This window comes from Gopherus evgoodei, chromosome 2, assembly GCF_007399415.2.
Source record: "Gopherus evgoodei ecotype Sinaloan lineage chromosome 2, rGopEvg1_v1.p, whole genome shotgun sequence".
NCBI classification, from domain to species: domain Eukaryota; kingdom Metazoa; phylum Chordata; order Testudines; family Testudinidae; genus Gopherus; species Gopherus evgoodei.
In genome coordinates, this window is record NC_044323.1 from 203,718,563 (window position 1) to 203,738,312 (window position 19,750).

The following is a 19,750-nucleotide window of genomic DNA, read 5'->3' on the forward strand; positions in this document are numbered from 1 at the left end:
AATCTATGGCACTGTCTCTGACACTGTTGCTAGCTTTGTCTGACTACAACTTGCTCGTACCTCCATGCTAGAAAAATAACTAGTTTCTTATTATAATGTTTCCACCTCGTAGTTTGTGTTTTGTTGCTGAGCATGCTCAAAGAGTTTCTGTGCAGAAAATTGTATAATAATATGGATGCAGTCTGATAGGAAATGAAATTTACTGAAGCTTGAAGGGTTCACAGATCCTTACAAGTTCAGTTTGCTCTCCCGAGTACAGCATATTTTAGCTGTCTGTCATGGGTCATAGCTAAATATATATATATTCCCAATGGAGAAAGCTGTTATGTCCTTCTAGATGGTGAAGCAAAAACAAGAGTCCCAAATCTGAATTGAAAAGCAATGAGGGGAAACGAGATTATTTTTCTTCCTATCAGTCAAAACATACACATGGTGAAATTGTGTTTCAAGTGAATTTAAACAGTGAGAAGTCAATAGAGTTAGGCTCCAAAATCACTTTTGAAAATGGGACTTAGCCAGTCTAAATCATTTAGACCTTGCAATGCTGAGCTGAGCAATGCCTAAATACCTTTAAAATATGAGCATTAATTCTGAATGAATTAATTTATTATCATAATACCCTGAGAGGTGAGGTGTTTGTATTATCCCCATTTTATACATTGAGAATTGAGGCATGCAGATTAAAGTCAAATTTATCAAACATGTCAATTAATTTTGGGTGCCCAGTATGAGAAGACTAGGACCTGGTTTTTCATAGTACTTAGCGTTTGATAGCACTTTATATGTTCAGAGCAGAACTCCCAGTGACCTGAATTGCAGCTGTGACTGCTCAGCACTTCTGCAAATCAGAGTTCGGGTGTCTCCAGCAGGACACCTAGAAAATAAGGAACATGCAATTAATAGCTACCTGTGAAAACTTTGGTTTATGTGTCTTGTCCAGCATCACATAGGAACTCTGTGGCAAACAAAGGGAGAGAGAGAATGCAGGTCTCTTTTGTGGCATTCAATTGCCTTAACTGTGAAATCATTCTTTTCCTGCAGTTCCTGCCTCCTTTACCACACATCTGACCACCTTAGTAAATGGGGCAGCACAGAGACAACAGCCGCCTTCACAGTACAATCCTGAATCCTCTCCAGAGCACTGTCCTCCTTATGTACTCAGAGAGCAGGGGTCCTGTGGGGAAAAAAATAGTCTTTAACTACATGATCACATACTATCATAATGCATATGCACAATGGGAGTCTGAATATGGAGTCTTACAATGGAAAGTTTCAGGCAGTCTTAACTATACTTATTGATGCCTGAGTCACCTATAATGCATACAGACCAAAAATATGTATACAATCTTGTGGCTTAATTGTATTTACAGAAAGAATATACTGCATTAATAATGCAAGTAACAAGGAGAAGATGATGAAATGTAAACTTTTCAGAGCTCTCTGTCCAGTGCACTTGTACTTTACTTTAGTATTTGTGTATAGCATTTCACAGTAGGTATTTCTCATGGTGCATATGTTTTTATGTGAGTGCTAGAATGGCTGTTTTAGAAATGATGTAGCATACCTTACCTGTGGTCAATTTCATTTTAGCTGAAATTTTCCAGATCATACAAAACATAGTATCAATTGATTACTGCATTGTCAGTTGGATACATTGTTCTACTTTGCTTTTTCTCAAGTGTTGCTTGATATGGTATTTCAGTGGTGAGGAGAGCAATTCTTTTGAATGTCATTTGTAATGTGCTTTTCAATCACATGGGATCAAAGGCATGTTATAAATACAAGATATTTAATATCATAATCATTCAAAATTAGACTTGCCATTTGCAGCCAACCTGTTTATCTGCAAATGATGTTTGTTTTTTGAATGTGAAAGCGGTGGGCTGAAAGCAAATGTGGGAAGCCTTCTTGACTGTGTTTTCTTCTCACTGTGCTTTTGCTATGTGGTTATTTACATTTCTGGTACATTTCTAATCGGTAATGTTACTAGTTTTAATGTACTCTTGTACAAAATTCTTCAGAATTTTAAATGTAAGCATTTTTCTTTCATTTTGATTTTTACAAAAGAAACATTTGGAATATTTTTGACAGTGCTTTGAGATAGTTTGGTTAAATGTCAGTATGTGGTTGATTCCAGTCTGGTATCTGAGCAGAATCACTTTTTTTCTGTGCCTGGCTCAGTGGCACAGATATGCTCATACTGCGCATATCCGACCTAATCTATTTAATCCATAGGCAAGACTTTTATTTCTGTAAGGGCATGCATAGCCACCAGTTCCTGTAATCACTTTTTAATAAATAATGCTTGTGAAAGAGTGTCCATTTTGGAAACGGAAGTTAGACTACAGAAAAAAATACAGCATTTACAGTGGCGATGAAAGCTTTTCCATAGTGCGCAGAGTCTCAGCTTTGACCATAAGTCCTTGGAATTTCTACTGAGGCTGTTGATAATACCAGTTACTCTGCCATACACTTCCTTTGTGACCTTGTGGGAATCAGTTGGGCAAATTAGGTGCTTCAGCTTTCCCAGTAGTTAAATAGGGATTCAAATACACCTCTACCTCAATATAACGCTGTCCTTGGGAGCCAAAAATCTTACCGCGTTATAGGTGAAACCGTGTTACATTGAACTTGCTTTGATCCACCGGAGTGCACAGCCCCGCCCCCCTGGAGCACTGCTTTACCGCGTTATATCCAAATTCATGTTATATCGGGTGGCGTTATATCGAGGTAGCGATGTACTTATTGATTGTATAGGGGTGATATGAAGGTTAATTCAGGGAGTAAAGCACTTTGAGATCCTCAGGTCAAAAGTACTATAGAGCTGCAAAGTTGTTTATTATTTATTTTATATTATGAGGTAGACAACTGTCCCGTTGGGACTGGACTGAGATCACCAGCTCACCAAACAGCTGTCAAATGTTAACAACTTTCAGTCACTACTAACTTTGACAATGCTTTAACCAGTGACCTGGAGGAAGAAGACTTCATGTCTCACTACCAATCGTGTGAACTATGCAGGCCTATGAACTCTATCAATTCTTCTAAAAAGGAGGAGGAAAACATAATTGCTTTAAAAAATATTCTCCCCATCATAAAATGTCAGTAAAAACCATGTAATTGAAATATTTTCTTCTTTAATGTTTTTGGTGAGTATGGAGGATGTCGGAGAGTTCTGTGTTTCTATCAATAATATATGCACCTTAGTTTACCTTCTTGATATTCTGCCTGATTGCAGAAAATTAAATCAAAGGAAGCTATTGGGAGGAATCAAACAGGAAATCGAACTACAATAGAGAAAAGATACACCAGTGAAAATACCAAGGGTGTTTAAAGGAATGGTGGAGGAACTATTAACTGGGAAATGTTCCCCTGCCTGGCTGTAGCCAAGCGATCAGACTTTTTCTCCATGTCTGAACAAGGAACAAAGAGACCCTAAACTGTTAATGACCCTGAACTATCAGTTTTTAAAGGAAGGAGGGGATGAGCAGGCAGCAGCAGCTGGCAATGAGTCTCTTACGAAGAGATATTGAGAGACTGCTGCAGAGGCTGTCTGCCTCTCTCTTGGCCCAGGAATGGGAGAATCTTAGTTTCAATATGATACACGCACCATGTAGTCCGTCTGTTATTTTAGCCCATTTCTCTGAATACTGTGTTCTGGCTGACTAATAAATCAGGCCTTATGAAAATCATGGAATTTTATATATTTGTTTGTTTGTTTTTTAGGAACTTCATGGAGTGACATAGGTAAAGCAGAGAAATTCATGGAATAGCCACAGAATGCAGTCAGAAAAAGGTCACTGCTGCATTCATTTGCCTCAGACTGGCCATTGAGTCCCTCCCACCCGCCAATCTGCTTCAATCTTTTGCTGGAGCACGCTCTGCGAGTTGCAACTTGCATGAGAGCAGCTGCTTTATTGTATATTCTGTATCTACAATATATTACTGAGAGTTTTTCTCTGCAATGCGTAGTATATGTTTCTCCTTATCTCCAAATTGAGACATCTGAAAGAAATTATATTGTAGCTCTGAAGACAAGAAAAACACTTACATACACAGAGATATTTCTCTTTTTTCCTTTTCTTTTTGCAGGATATACTTTTTGCTGGCTTAGTTTTACTAAGTATTAATTTTAGATATGCTATCAAACTCTGTAGTTCTCTTCCAAGCTCCATTTACACTTCAAAATATTTTTAAAGCTTGAGTAAATTGATAACCTTTGTAAGGTGACCTAAGGCCAGGAAATTCAGAACGCAGCCACTCCATAGTAGCACCATCTACTCCTGGCAGGGTGTGCTGACATGGGCGTTGTGGTTGATAGCAGTTGCTAGATCTGAAAGAATGAGAATGGACAGTTGATCTTTCTCCATTGCCAGAAGCAGATCATCAGTCAATGGGACTAGCACAGTGTGTGCGCTTGTACCTGGTCTGAAACAAGGCTGAAAAGAGGTCAAGGAAATCTCAGGCCCTTCAATAATGCCCAAGTTGCCTCATTATGACCCTCTTAGTAGCCTTCCCTGAAAGAAGAATATTAGAGGCAGTATAAGAGTTAATGGTTTTGCCAGGCTCCTGAGTTGCTTTCCTAGCTGCGGCTCTAGCACTTGTTCATTTGAGGCCTGTTGGCACACTGTCCTCCAAAGAGCGGTATTGACAAATTTCCCTAGTAACGAACCCAGTGTTCTCCCACAAACATACTGGAAGCTCTGATGTCTGATTGCATCAAAGATTAATCCTAAATTTTATTAATTAATATTATTGCGCTTGCACTTATTCTCCATCTGTACATCTGCACTCATTTTCCATTTGTAAAACCAAAATGCTCTTATCTGCAGCATTTCTTGCCTATGTATTGCATACAAATTATTCCTCTCTTTGAGACTGATGACAGTTTTAGGATATATTTAATTGTAAGGGTGAAACTCTACAGGTTTCCTCAGGATATTATGATCTCATTACACTGCAAAAATGTGAATAGAAAGTATAAAAATACTCATTTCATTTTCTTTCTTTCAGGTCAATGGGGATATTCCACCTAGATTAAAAAAGAGTGCCCATGAAAAAATCCTGGATTTCATCCGATCACGGCCCCCATTAAATCCTGTATGTAATCCAATATGTTTTTTCACAGTGAAAGGCTGGCTTTTTTCAATGTGTTTGTGTTTTAGTGTTTTCTTTTAAAATGCTGTAGTAATACAGATTATATCTATTGTTTGTATGCTGTGCATTTATTCTTGTGTGTTTCACATAAGAGCAGTTTAATGTTTCTGGTCTGTGTAGGAAGATCATTGTAAAATCCTGAAACCTTAACACTTCTCTTTAGCAGTTATCCAATACCTTTGTGAATCTGCGTTGGTCTTATCTGCTTATAAAATTATACTTCCAATGTTCTTGTTAAAAAAATCTCTGTGAGGAATGTACTCAACTGTGTTTGTAAGTGAATGAAAGTAAAATCACTTCAGAATAATCTGCTATTTTAAAGAATCCTTGTGAAATCACTTTCCAGGAATAATGCTTAGAATGAATATTCATTCTTTTTATAACCAAGGCCTCTGCAAGAAAACTGAAACCAACCCCACCACGGCCACGCAGCCTCCATGAAAGGATACTGGAGGAAATCAAGGCAGAAAGAAAGCTGCGCCCTGTCTCACCCGATGAGATCAGGCGTAGCAGGCTAGGTGAGTACTTGCTTTTGCTTAGACTAGTTTTGAGCAGCAGTACTTGCACAAAACTGCCCCACATAAGGATATTGGCAATGTCTGCACTGAGCTCAATTAAAATGGAGAATAAAATAACCCTTCCCTTTTCAAAAGAGGATAGAGCCTGCAGGCTCTGTTAGTGCTATGCACCCTTTCTTGTAACTTCAGGAATAGAATTTAGTACCTTGAAATTATCATCTTCTTGTTTTAAAAATAAAAGATGTGTGATTTAGACTGATTGTGTCAGGTTTCTGATGTCATAATTAGGAGATTTTAAGTGACATAATGTTGATTATTGTGCAGAGGGAGTTACATTAGATCGTCTCATGGACGGGAATGGAGGTTTGTTTCCCTAATATGCAATATAAAGTGTTACACAGAGATGTTTTTTAAATTCATTTTATTCTTTTGTTTCCTGCTTTAAGCTCCATTAATCTCATGGTCCTTTATGGATTATCTGTGTTTAAGTTTTCCTGAACTTTTGAGCTGAGAGCATTGCAGTCATTTTTGGATGTAATTCTTTGCTTCATTGTATAAGTTATGGAGCCCCTATAAGCGTTCATACATATTTCAGTAAGTGACTGATTCCGATCTATATTGCAAAGCAATTTGTTTCTGAAGTGTATATGAAACAATCAGTTGCTTATTGTAAAATTCTGTAAGTGTGACATTTTTCACAAGTTGCCACTTTATGCCTCAGAACCATTGAACTAAAGCAAAAGATGTTGCAAATATTCCAAACTGTTACTTCCATTTTCCTTCTTTAAGTGTAAAGTATTTAATTGTCACAGAGAAGCTTTGTTAACTGGATTTATGCAGAGAAAGAGTGACGTCTTGTGGCTAAAGAGGCAAAAAAACAACATACACTTGTATTCTCTGTTGTTCTGCTTGGCAGGATATTTATGCCTGGCGAATTTATTCAAAGGCAATGGTCCAAATTCAAGTGGGTTGTATTTATTCATTGTCTATAGGGGAAAATTGTTACCACTCTTATTTCAGCCAATTTTGGAGGGAGTGTTTGTGTGGCACTTGGATGCTTTTTAGCAGTAGGGTGTTCTGAAGACTGTTTTGCAGACCATCTGGAGCCTCCTGTGGACTTGATTTATGGCTGCCACAGCTATTGGTTTCTTTTTACCTGCTCAGACCCTTTTTTTATATGAAAGACTGTGGAAGTTCGGCAGAATCTCGACAGGATTCCTTTTCTTTACTTAAGTATATAAAAATTCAGCTTTAATATACAATATGTTCTCCATTTGGGAACTCTCTTAGAATCATAGAACTAGAAGGGACCACGAAAGGTCTTCAGGTCCAGTCCCATGCACTGAAGGCAGGACTAAAACTTGTGGTAGTCCTCTTTCAACCTGGTCAGATTTTTCACCACTCAGCTATGTGGCTCGAAAAATAGAATATTAGAGCTTGTTTAGGTATGAATGGGGAATTCATGAGTTTATTATACAGACTACAGTAAACGAAAAAAATTTTCTCTCGAGCACTAGTGGAAACACCTAATTGTCATTAGCTTGAAGAAAGTAAAAAAATATTTTGGGACTCATTCAAAAGTATTGCTTCTTGTGTTAGAAGTACATTAGTTTTTTTTTTTCCGTATTGAAACTGACACAATAGATTTGTTGTCTGAAACATCAAAAAAATTTCAGAGCAAAATTTATATCTTTTTGGTAGATTTGGAGATGGGAAAAGATCAGCCACATTCAGAAAGCTATAAATAGTCCTGGCTTACAGATAGATAAGTATTGCATGTAATTTAGTGTAGTGAAAATGTAAGGTAATAAGGCTTAAGGATTTTAAATCTAAATGGAAGCCCAACATAGAACACAGATGGGAGAAAGATGTGGAACTGATTGTGGATAATACATTTAAACCATCTGGATAGACATAGCTGACAACAGTGAAAATAAATGAAGTTTTGGAGCATATCAATGAAAGCATAGAGTATATTATACATATGCAGGAGTTATTCTGTTATGTAAAGCATAGAGAAACCTTATTTGGAGTATGGTAATCTTGGTAATCATATTGTGAATAACCAATTACACAGAGAGAAATTTGCAGCAGAGGAGTGACCAGTATGAGTAAGTGTCTGATAGGCTCATAAGACGTCTGAATAAAATAGAAGAAAAAGAGAAACATAGAAAGTTTATCTCCTTTAGTTGAAAGGGTTTATTTCCTGGTATGAACAAGTAGAGCTAATGTAGCCTTGAAGAAAACCAGTTCTTCCCTTCTGTATTTCATTAGGAGGAGGAGTGAAGGGTGTGCCATTGGGGGGGGATTTAAAATCTGGCTGTAATTTAACAGAGATTTTAATATATTTAGCCATTCTTTTTGCAACTGCTGTTGCCTCTGGTTATATTGTCCATTCTTGCTCTAAAGGAAAGTACCTCTTCTCCCAGGTTTGGTTCTGGGTCAGACACTTGCTGTACATAACCTTAACTGATTCCCATTTACAAGGCTTATCCCTATGCAACCTTTTTTAAACACATAGCGTAAGGGGATGTGTGGCTGCTGGATCATTCATACAAGCTTGCACATTGTACAGGCTGGCAAATCAGCATTCAGGCAAATAGATAAAGATATTTTGCATATCCAGTAAGTTCCCTTTCCACCTTGTGTTTATTCTTACTGTTGGGATTGACCTGCTAAAGTCGTCTCAAGTAAGAATGAATCTGACGTTATCCTAATCCCTACTAGACATTGGATATTTTTGAAACGTGAACCAATTTTAACACAATTGGCAGTTTATGTTCAGGATTGGTCCAGGCGCTGTCAGAAATGAGGTGCATTGACCAAGCTGAAATGAACAGCTGTGCCCCAGCAGTTGCTTGTAGCCATGTCTCTCATTTTCATGAGTGATAAAATTCACCTATAAATGTTTAATAATAAATACATATATGAGACAGGGATATTAGTTAAATAAACTTTCCAGACCCAATTAACCTTTGACTGCTTATTGTCCTGCAAATGGGAACAAACTGTTCAGAGGGCTGAAAAGAAGACAGCAGGATACTAGATCCATTTTGAAGACTGAGGAAAACCAGAACAGGGGCAACTTTGAACCAGGCATAGGATTCAACCACACACACTGTCAGATTTTTTTTTTTTCCCATAAAGATAACAAATGTTGATTTTGTTTGGAATGTCTCTCTTAATTAGTTATTATCATGGAAGATTAAGCTTCCAAAAATGTAAGAATCTTTGTTTCAGTTCACCGAAATGTGGTTCTGTACTTTTTAATTTTGTTCTCTGTCAGCTATAGTTTTTCTTTCATAAATGTTATTTTAAGTGAAAACCTTACTTTCTGTTTTTCAAGATGCTTATCTCTTGTGTTAGCATCTGGTTTTATTGTATTCCAAAACCAGTGTTCTACAGCTCTATCTTTTAAAATATCTTTTTACACATACTATATTTGCAAGTGCCAGTGATGCTATTATAGTGTTTACACCTCCAGTGTTACCATAGTAAAGAAAAACCATGTTTTAGATGCATTTTGGATTTCTATTAGCCTGGGCATCAGAATCCAAAATATCTTAAGTGGACCTAATCTTTTCTTTTTGTTACCCCTTTGCCTTCCTAATAGCTGAATTGTTTTCTTTTTGTTGTTTTTGTTTCCTTTTTCAGCAATGCGGCCACTTAGCATGTCTTACAGTTTTGACCTGTCAGGTAAAAGGTGCTTTAACACCTGACGTGGTTATTGTGTTTACTGTGAAATTTGTTCCATCCATTTGTTTGTTTAACCCTCACGTAAGAAAAAAACATGAAGGGATTCTTCTAAGCCATGGTCAGTGAAAGGAAAGATTCAGCTAGATTTCCTATTTAAATCTGTAGTTCTGCTACCAAATAGGGATATACACATATGAGGAACTACTATATTTCACCTGTAATTGAATTTTGTGAAGAATAAGGTGGTCCACAGCTAGTCCTAAACCCTAGGAAAGGGCTTGGTACACTAGTTCACCTTAAAGTCTGATTTTATTATTACCTAAATCAACCCTTTCCCCTGAAGCTTTACTTTTAAGCTAAATCTTTTAGTCTTTTAGTATTGGTTTGACCAATAAATATAAGTACTGTAGTGTGTTAAACTCAAATGTCTAGGGCATCACTTTTTGACTTGACCATCTTCTGCAATATTTTATTTCTTGAGATTATTCAAAAACTGTTAAATCATTCATTGACATTTTTTAAATTAACATTTCACGTACACACACATTGCGCAGAGAAACTCCGATGTATATATCTATAGTGTGTGTGTGTGTGTGTGTGTGTGTGTGTGTGTGTGTGTGTGTGTGTGTGTGTGTGTGTGTGTGTGTGTGTGTGTATAACTTAATCTCATTTGTCAGTGCACTGTGGAACTCGTATGAAGAACAAGTGACTTAGCTATGTTGGAAGGCTTGCAGTCTTTGTTAGTTATACATGCTCGCTCCAATAAGCTTTGCAGCATTAAAATGTAAAAGAAGAGTGCAAAGCTTCTAACAAATTCATAGGGAACTCACTCCTAGGCCACCATCTTGGAATTTTTTATTAATTTTGAATGTACCCATGTTCTTCTGTCTAATTCTCTGTGAATTCCCTCTCTTTGAGGAGGAAATCTCAGTGATCAGTAGTGAAACATTTAAAGTTTTAATGAGGATGCAGGACTTATCGCTGAGACTGACCCCCCGAGAAGGAAAACTACCTTCTGCGTAGTGAAGGGTCCCATCTCTGCTGTAGTATTCTGCCTACAGCTGGGATGAGAACCTAATAGATGGCTAGATTTCTCTAGTGCCTTTTATTTTATAGGAAGGGTATAAGCAATAACAGACTGCAATGTGCCTGCAGTACTCCTGAACACTCTCAGAGGAGTGTGCTCGGAGGTGTGAAGCCAAACGCCCTCATTCACAACCATTTAGATTCCTTCTTACCTCATACCAATGTGCCACATCAGCCCCTGAGACCTATGCACTGAGGAGAATCTCTGCACTCAGATCTTATCTTTACCATGCAGCTAGGAAGGCATGACTCAGAGCTGGTGCAGTTATGGGACCTACACATGAATGATCCTGTTCCTCCAGTAGATACCTAAGACAAGCAGGTTCCGAGTAAAATCCATCCCCTCATTCTGTGGGGAGGCAAAACCTTCTTTATTCCTCATTTGCCATCATACACAAGGAATAACCTGGGACTCTCACAAAGTTCTCCTCCTTCACCCGCATATCTCCAATTCATTCCCATTGGTTTTTCAGTAGGAGGAGGTAATATGGCCCAATGTTTTCCTATTTATCATCTAGAAAGACCATATTTGAATGGTTTATTACCATGATGTAAAGAAGCATGACAATTTGGTAATCCCAGCAGCAGAGTTTAGAATGAGCATCTAATATGGTGTATTATAACATGTCTAATGGTGGCAAAATGTTCCCCTAGCCAGTGCTCATGTTAGGTCCTACGCTGTGTCCTTTTAAAAGATCTGGAAATTCCTTGCACATAAGGTCAGATACTAGTGTAAGCGGTCAAACTTTTATTTTTCAACTCTTCTGTTACTTCCAGATAAAGCTGAATGAGCTGATAGTGCAGGAGAGTAGAACAGAACATGGCAAGAGTACCTCTACTGATCAGCATAACAGGGAGGATATCCAGCACTATCTCTTTTACATGTGTCTCTTTCCTTATTCTCTTCTTGTCTTCAGTTAACTTGCTCTTTTCAGGATTCCTGTTCAGTCATGGATCTGAGACATATTCCTACTTAGTTAAATCCAAAATGATTTTGCTTAACCAGCCTTTATTAATTGATTATCATAACATCTTTGTTAAATACAAACTACTTCATAGCAACCTACAATACTAAACTATGCCTTGGATTTGATCTTTCTGACTGACCACTGAAGAACTCTTCCTGTTTTCTTTATCCATTTGCTAAATGTGCTTTAACACTCATGTGATTCACACAGAGATGTCATACTGCTTTGTTGTCTGAATGATCCTATACATGACGTTTGGAAGCAAATTCAGGGGTGATGAAAACGTTCTCACAAGGAGAAGTGAGACAACAGATCAGACAATACAAAATTATTTAGTTTGGGATGTAAATAAAAAGCAGACAAATGGTTTTGTTTAATGTTGTTGCTTTGTTGATACTTTTGCTTTTTTCTTTATTTTTTCTTTAATTTGCTTCCATTTTGTAATTATTATTTTCACATTTTTTCTTGGTGGTTGTTTTCATTGCTGTCTGCCCAGCTGAAGAGATCTCATAAAAATATAAACTCTCACTAAAAAGCAGAACCTTCCTCTCAATTTTTCATGCTAAACTAAATGTTCTTGTCCCTGCTACATCAGCTTTGTGCTGTTCTCATGTTCCAAAGCAGCTGTAAAGCTGGCTTAGCCGAGTAGTGAAGGATTCCCCTTGTGTTAGGGAAACTTGAGGGTGTTGAGCCACTGTGACTGGTATGTGCCACTCTTCTCAGCCATTGGCACAGGGAACATTTCTAAGGGAAATATGATGTGCACAAGACTTTCGTATTCCCAGCTGGCAGAATAGAGCCATTGGTAGCTGGATGTAAGTCACAGCAGTCTTAAAGGTAGCGTAAAGCCACTTTTGCTTCCCTCGACCGACTGTGTTGAATATGGCTCAAAAGACAGGAGCATCTGACCATAAACATACAACCCATTTTGTCTTCTAAATCGAACACAAAAAAATGAAATAACTGCTGCAGAAACTGCTGTTTTTCATATCTACAAAGTTAATGCTTTCATTGTTTTCCAAAGCTGCCGTGCCCAGGCTCCAGTAGGGGTTGTTCTTCATAAGCCCAAATCTCAGAGATGTTGAGCAGAATCACACATCATTTGAATGTCAGGAAAATGCTCAGGAAAGGCAGATAATCTGTTAGGTTAGTTACCATGGTAATGAGCTTGGTACCCACACCTAGAAAAATAATTTTTTCAGTATACTGATTAATTAGTTTTCTTGTCTGAATTAAGTGTGCAAGTCATCTATCATAATGAAGAGCATATCTTTGTGCTACAATTACTCATCATATAGTCTTTTCCCAGTATTCTCACAATGTAACTAATGTAGGACAAACCTATATTAATCCGGAGAATCCATTTTCTTTTCTGCCTTCAGTTTAACATGCTGTAAAAATGTTAAGGCAAAGGAACATATTTTACAGTAGAAACCAGGTCCAGTTTTCTGTTCCCATCATGTGTCAATGAAAGCTGTTTAGGACAGAAACACCATATGGTTAGTTAACATATAATCTGTGATCTTCTTAATTCCCTGTTTCATAAGAGAAGTAGTAGTCTTACATGTAAATAAAAACAAATTTCAATTTATCCTAGTTTTTTTGGTCTTTCGCTCTCTCTCTCTCTCAAACACACACACACACACACACACACACACACACACACACACACACACACACACACACACACACACACACACACACACACACACACACACACACATACCTTAGAGACTAGTCACAGACATAGAAGTAGCAACACAAAAGGAATTAACAAAATATGGCTTATGTAGTCAAGTTACCAAACTCACAGCTTTTTGTTGTTTCCACGTGGCCTGAAATATTTGATAGCTTAAGAGAATCTAAGAGAAACCAAAAGTATTTATCCTTCAGCTAGTATTTACCTTGGAATCAGTGACTTGCAACCCAGTTAACGGATGCTGCTGCCTCTATTTGTTTGGCAAAACTTAATTTCTGTTGTAATACAATGTTCACTCCAGGACCCCCTAAATACACATGCTTGTCTGGGCAGCAGCTGAATCATCTCAGAAATGTTCACAATCATTTGTATGATCTAGAACTGGTTCAAATATTTTATGGGTATTTTTTTGTTATAAATTTAGTCCACTCTTGGTTTCAGCTAATTGTTTGCAAACCAAATCTGATTTTCTTCATGGGCATTCATTACTAATAAGTATCAGTTTATTGGTTATTTGTGAGCTGTCCACCTTGATGATTCAATCTTTTTTTTAGGAGCGGTGTGGTTAATCAGCACATGGCAATGTTTCTGATTCCTGATTAGATTACTGAAACATTTTAAACAGGAAAATAATGGATGTGACTAGAGAGTAACAAACAACACTGTTAGAATTTTTGGGCAAATTGTTTGTGCTGAAATCTGTGAAACTTTATGCGTTCACATTGTTTTCCCACAACTATCCAGCAGTTGTCCACATGTTCACAAATAACTAATAGTCTGACCACGTGAATCCTAGCAAACTGAACTCAACCCTTTTATTCACAAACTTTTTTTTGCAAATTATGCGTGTGGGTTTTTTGGGGTGTGTGTGTGTGTGTGTGTGTGTGTGTGTGTGTGTGTGTGTGTGTGTGTGTGTGTGTGTGTGTGTGTGTGTGTTCAGAAAATCTTTCTCTTTGGATTTCCTCAGAGTAGAGGGGGATGATGGATGACATGTTGTATTTAAGAGCTATTCAAAACAAATTTGATATATTATGTTCTAGTAGATTCACCTGAAGTTTCACTTGTATTTCAGGGTATTGTAGTAAATCAGTAAACACTTCTAAACATTTTAAGTACTTCTTTCAGTTGTGGGCTTCCTGTCTAAAAATAGAATTCTTCTAGGTTTTGTGTGTATGGATAGGCAACACAAATGATAGATGTCTCATATGTCCCATACTTTGCTCAATAGAGGGCACCTCCATGTTAAAGAAACATTGACCTGTAAAATGTATGTCCTGAATATACAGTTCTCCACATCTCTTCCCCTGACGCTAGGAGCCCCTTTTCCAAGATCTGGATGCCACCCCTTACTTGGATGTTTTTGTAGGATGCAAATCACCTGCATACACTACCTACCAACTCACAAGTCCAAAGGCTATGGACATACGGGTCCTTTCTCCTACTCCCCATTCTTCAGGCAGTGAGATCACTGTCTTGTGTTCCCAAGAAGGGTTTTGAGGGGAGAGAAGTTGCACATACCCATCCTGTTCTTGCTGCCATTGCTGGTTCTCTGGCTCTTATGAGCTATTATGTGCAAAATTTCCCTAGCTACAATTAAGGGGATTTCCCGAGAAACTGTATGCAAGTGATCATGAGGTTTGTCAGCCCAAGAGGCAGCACAGGCAGCAGGAATGTTTTTTCTACTACTGCTACTACAAGATGGGGGTGAGAGGGCAGAACCTTCTGGAATCGTGTTGGGCAGTGGCAACATCAGGAAGACAACTGATGTTGTCCCCTTTGAAAGTCAGGAAGGAGGGGAAAAAAGCCATTCAGCCCCAGAAGATATTGTACCATTCAAGAGGCCCATTAGTAATACCCTAGAAGACATAAAAATAAAGAGTGGAGAAGTTCAGAGGCCTATGATGGAAGACTCTTGGCCGGGAAAACCTGGAGGCTATAATAATAGTGTAGTATTCAGATTCACAGGCTTGGAGTAGTCCCATGATCCAGGTAGTCCCTTTTTCTCACTTCTGTAGTTGCAGGTAGAATTTTATTGAGAAATTACACTGTAGTCTCTGCCCTTCACCTGTTTTCTTTTCCTACTTCCAACATTTAGCCATTACCTGATTTCCTTTAAAAATGTGTAGCTAATTTAACTCAGATTATTGTTTGAAGTAAAAATCTGCCTAAATGAGAATCTTGTACAACAGGCAAATTACTATAACAGGCAAATTACTATAAATTGTGTATGCAAGGTAATTTTAGCCACCAGTGAAGCTGCACCTATTCAATTCCTGTAATGCAGACAATTTACCACAGGGCAAATTATGCTGTACCAGGATAAACTATGTCTGTACTAGCTATTGACACCAGTGCAGCTACATAAGTGACTAAAAAGGATGATCCAGTGATTAGTGTGCTAACCTCGGATATGGGAGACTTAATTCCCTGCTCTGCCACAGAGACCCTGTGTGACCTTGGCTAAGTCACTTAGCATCTCTTTGCCTTAGTTCTCTAGATGTAAAATGCTGTAAGGAATAATACTTCCTTAACTCACAAGGGTGTCGTGAGGACAAATACATTATGAGGTAGTCATTCACTACACTGATGGGGATCATATAACTGCATAGATAGAAAGGCCAGATGCTTAGGCAAATATGCAAACCAGATATGTAAATATTCCCACTAAATGCCGCCCCTTCCAAATACACAGGAAAATTTTTAAACATATTGAAACCTCACCCTTTCTCTGCTCTTTTTTTCTGGGTTAAAACCGACATGTCAATCTCACCTTTTCCCTCCAGCCAGAATATCGAAAGCTAGATTATTGTCTAGGTTTAGATGGCACAGCAGACCTCATGCCTACATTATATGTGCCTCATTCTGATCTCATACTAGTGACTATCCAGAGCACCTTTTCTGAACTCAATGAAGTTACACGCATGTAAAATCTGTGTAGGAGTAAATAGAATCAGGTCCCATGATTCCATTGTTACATGATGCAGGACTTGACCAAATGCATATATTTTCATTTTTAATATGCATTAAAATATAAACATGGGATTATGCACATTTTAGACAAGATATGTATAACTCATTGTCATTGCTGTTCAGTATATGAAAAGAAAGCATAATTGCACCTTCACTGGAATAGTTTGTGTTTGTTTTGTGTCAAAACTCATAATTTCAATGTAGAATGGTCTTGGTATTCACTGGAGATCCACCTGTCTGGTTTTAGCAGTGCATCCCTGTTTCTTTGGATTCTGATTATTTAGCTAAGTGTAGCAAATCATTAGATGGCAGGATGTTTACTCCTTTAAATGAGGATTTTTTTAATGCTAAAGTATAAAAAAATCAGAGTGCACTGCTATTTTTTCCACTGCTCTCATTCTCTCACATCATGTCTGTACCACACACCATGACCTGTAATTTTCTGAGCAACATGTTGCTAAAGTAAAATAACCTTACACATGTAATTATCATAGTGAAGTTTTTCTCTGTGCACGCTGCCTTGGTAGTAAGAGCTGAGAGAGGTATCACAAGTTGATTGCCATGATATCTGTTCCTTCTAAGGTCCAAGTACAACCATTTTGTTTCTTTTGCCAGATGTAGCCACACCAGAGGCCTCAGGAAAATTAGCAGACAGCTCTGTAGTAAATGGTGGCTTGACATCACAGGCAAAGGTGAATGGCGTCAGCACTACCCAAGTGACAATGCAGCGAAAGAGACTCCTTAAAGCCCCTACGTTGGCTGAACTGGATAGCTCGGATTCAGAGGTAAGACAACAGGGGCCCATGCTTTCTCCTCAGTTGAATTTCAGAATTTAGTCTTTCTAGTGATTCATGGAACTAATAAACTGGGGCAATAATTTCATAGGTACTATTTAATCCTGGGGGTTTCTTAGTTATAATTTGAGGATTGGCTTACTGCATTGCCAACCACAAAAAGTTCAAAAATCATAAGTCACATCCTAAATAATCATGATAGTTACAATGTGAGCAAGTCTTGTAAATGTATTGCAAATAACACAATTTTGGTCCCCATGCAGGAGCATTCTCTGAAGGCCCCAACTGTGAATATGACCCCGTTGTGCTAGGCACTGTACAAAAACATAGTGAGAGACAGTCTCCCCAGGGAGTTTTCAATTCAGCCCAAAGCGTGGGGGTGAGTTTGTGATGTGGGAGCTGAAACTGGGACCTACCAAACTCATCTCATTTATGGGCAACCACATATCCTTTAGATCAGTGGTTTTCAAGCTTTTTTTCTGGGGACCCAGTTGAAGAAAATTGTTGATGCAACCCAACGGAGCTGGGGATGAGGGATTTGGGGTGTGGGAGGGGCTCAGGACTGGGGCACAGGGCTGGGGTGCGGAGGTGAGGGCTGCAGGGTGGGGCCGGGAATGAGGGGTTCAGGGTGCGAGAGGGGGCTGTGGGCAGGGGGCTTAGGTGTGGGAGGGGGTCTGGGCTGGGGGTACAGGCTCTGGGGTGAGGTGGGGATGAGAGGTTTGGTGTGCAGGAGAGGGCTCTGGGTTTGAGGGGGCTCAGGGTTGAGGCACGGGCTTACCTCTGGTGGCTCCTGTTCAGGGGCGCAGCCAGGCAACACAGACCACGCTACACCCCAGAAGTAGCCAGCAGCAGGTCCAGCTCCTAGGAGGAGGCGTGCAAGAGGCTCCCACTTGCAGGCACTGCGCTCCCTCCTTCCCCCCTGCTCCCATTGGCCAGTTCTCAGCTGATGGGAGTGTGGAGCTGGTGCTTGGGGTGGGGACAGCACACGAAGCGCTGTGGTCCCTCTGCCTAGGAGTCAGACCTGCTGCCGGCCACTTCTGGGGCGCAGCGCAGTGTCGGAACAGGTGGGAATAGCCTGCCTTAGCTGGGCAGCACCACTGATGGGACTTTTAATGGCCCAGTCAGTGGTGCTGACCAGAGCCACTGAGACCAAGTTCCTTCCATTCTGTGACCCAGTTCTGGGTTGCGACCCACAGTTTGAAAACCATTGCTTTAGATGGAAATAATGTTGAATCTAGCTCAGCTCAAGCAGAGATCTGATGACCTGCCGTAAAAACATTACACCTGCAAGAGTGTCTGGAAAATAACATTTATGAAATCAAGTTCTGACCTGTTGGGAAATTACATAGGCAGTCTTTACCTCTCTGGAGAGGATGCATCGACAAACTCTCAGACACACCGCTCAGTCTCTAAATATGCTCTCCAATAAATTCCCCATCCTGTTCTTAAAGAAACAGCTCCCATTAACCAAAATACAAACACTAAATGTAACAATAAAACAAATATTAACACAACATCCAAATTAACTTCTAAATATAATGTTTTGCAAAATAATCCAGCAATAACTCCTGTTTTTTCTCTTACACACTGTATTCTCCCATGTGGTTCCTTTACAGGATTTGAACCCAGAACCTAAAAATCCACACTCCATATCTCTTCCAAATCAGCTATTGGAGCCTTGGTAGTGGAAAGTATACTGTTATCCCCTGTGTGAATCAGCTGATAAAGGGGAAAACAATGCACAATTTACAAGTGGGTTATACAGCCATTTGTGTTACACTAGTAGAATGTTGGGCATAAGCATTTGTGGTTTCTGTTCCTGGTTCTGGGAGCAGAGTGTAATCTAGAGATTACAGAAAGCATAGCCAAGTGTAACAGTGTCCCTGTTCTGGGTAAACTGTGAGGATTGAACATGGCACCTGTACCTGGAGGTAAAAGCATGAGTCTCTGTCATTTATGCTAAAAAAAATGTCTGTTAGTGTGGAGGCAATAGAGTCATAAAATTCTGTATGTGGTAGAGCTGCTAGAGGGTCACAGCATCACTGCAGTTTTATGGGTCGTGCAAGCACGTAACTGGGCATGTTCAGTCTGAAAGGCAGCATGACAAAGTGGATGAGATTTGGGTCTTATTCATAGCTTTGCCTGAAGTAACCTCTCTTATCTGATCTGTAAAATAGGTATACAATAGTAGTGGATGAGGCTTTGTTAGTAAGAAGACTGAGGGCAACAAAATAGTAACAGCAGTCAGTAAAAGACCTGAGATTCCGTAGCTCAGTGCTAGGCTAACGCATCACTATCTTTGACTTGCAAAAATGAACTGAGTAAGTAAAAAGAAAGTCAGAAAGATAAAGATAAATGTAAATTGATTCTCATAGGAAGGAATAATCAAATGCATGACTATGAATTGGGGTTACAGCATAGACTGAGATACCACATAGGGAATGCTCTGGAGGATTCAGCAAATAATTAAGTAAATCGACCATGCAATTATGTTTTTTTAGCAAAAAAGACAAATCTTATATTGATTTGAATTAACTGAATAGCTTGTGAAACAAGCAAGATAATCATGCTATCCTGCTCAGTGCTGGTTAGGTCTCAGGCACAGTGCTGTGTTTAGTGTTACAGAAGTAAAAAAGATAAATTAAACAGCGGGAAGTTACAGATTGACAGAAGTTGGGTAAAAGGACCTGTGAGGAAAATTTAAAGAGAACCAAGCAAGATCATTATTTATATTGAAATACCCCATGTTTATTTTCTGATTTTTAAGTTTGTGGCATATATAAATGATGAGGATTTGTATTCTAATTGTCTGTGAGTGACTCAGATATTTCCATGCTTGTGACAGTACAGAGCGTGAATTGA

The 19,750-nt window shown here is 38.9% G+C and overlaps 1 protein-coding gene across 1 annotated transcript in view; it reads left to right on the forward strand.

Annotated features, from left to right (window-relative positions):
* The window catches only part of SPIRE1 (spire type actin nucleation factor 1), a 195,914-nt gene that overhangs the window by 150,385 nt on the left and 25,779 nt on the right, over window positions 1-19,750 (forward strand). The window contains exons 7-10 of the mRNA XM_030552719.1: window positions 5,014-5,100; window positions 5,546-5,675; window positions 9,330-9,371; window positions 16,710-16,879. Coding sequence (XP_030408579.1) covers window positions 5,014-5,100; window positions 5,546-5,675; window positions 9,330-9,371; window positions 16,710-16,879 — 429 coding nt within the window. The remainder of the gene's footprint in view (window positions 1-5,013; window positions 5,101-5,545; window positions 5,676-9,329; window positions 9,372-16,709; window positions 16,880-19,750) is intronic.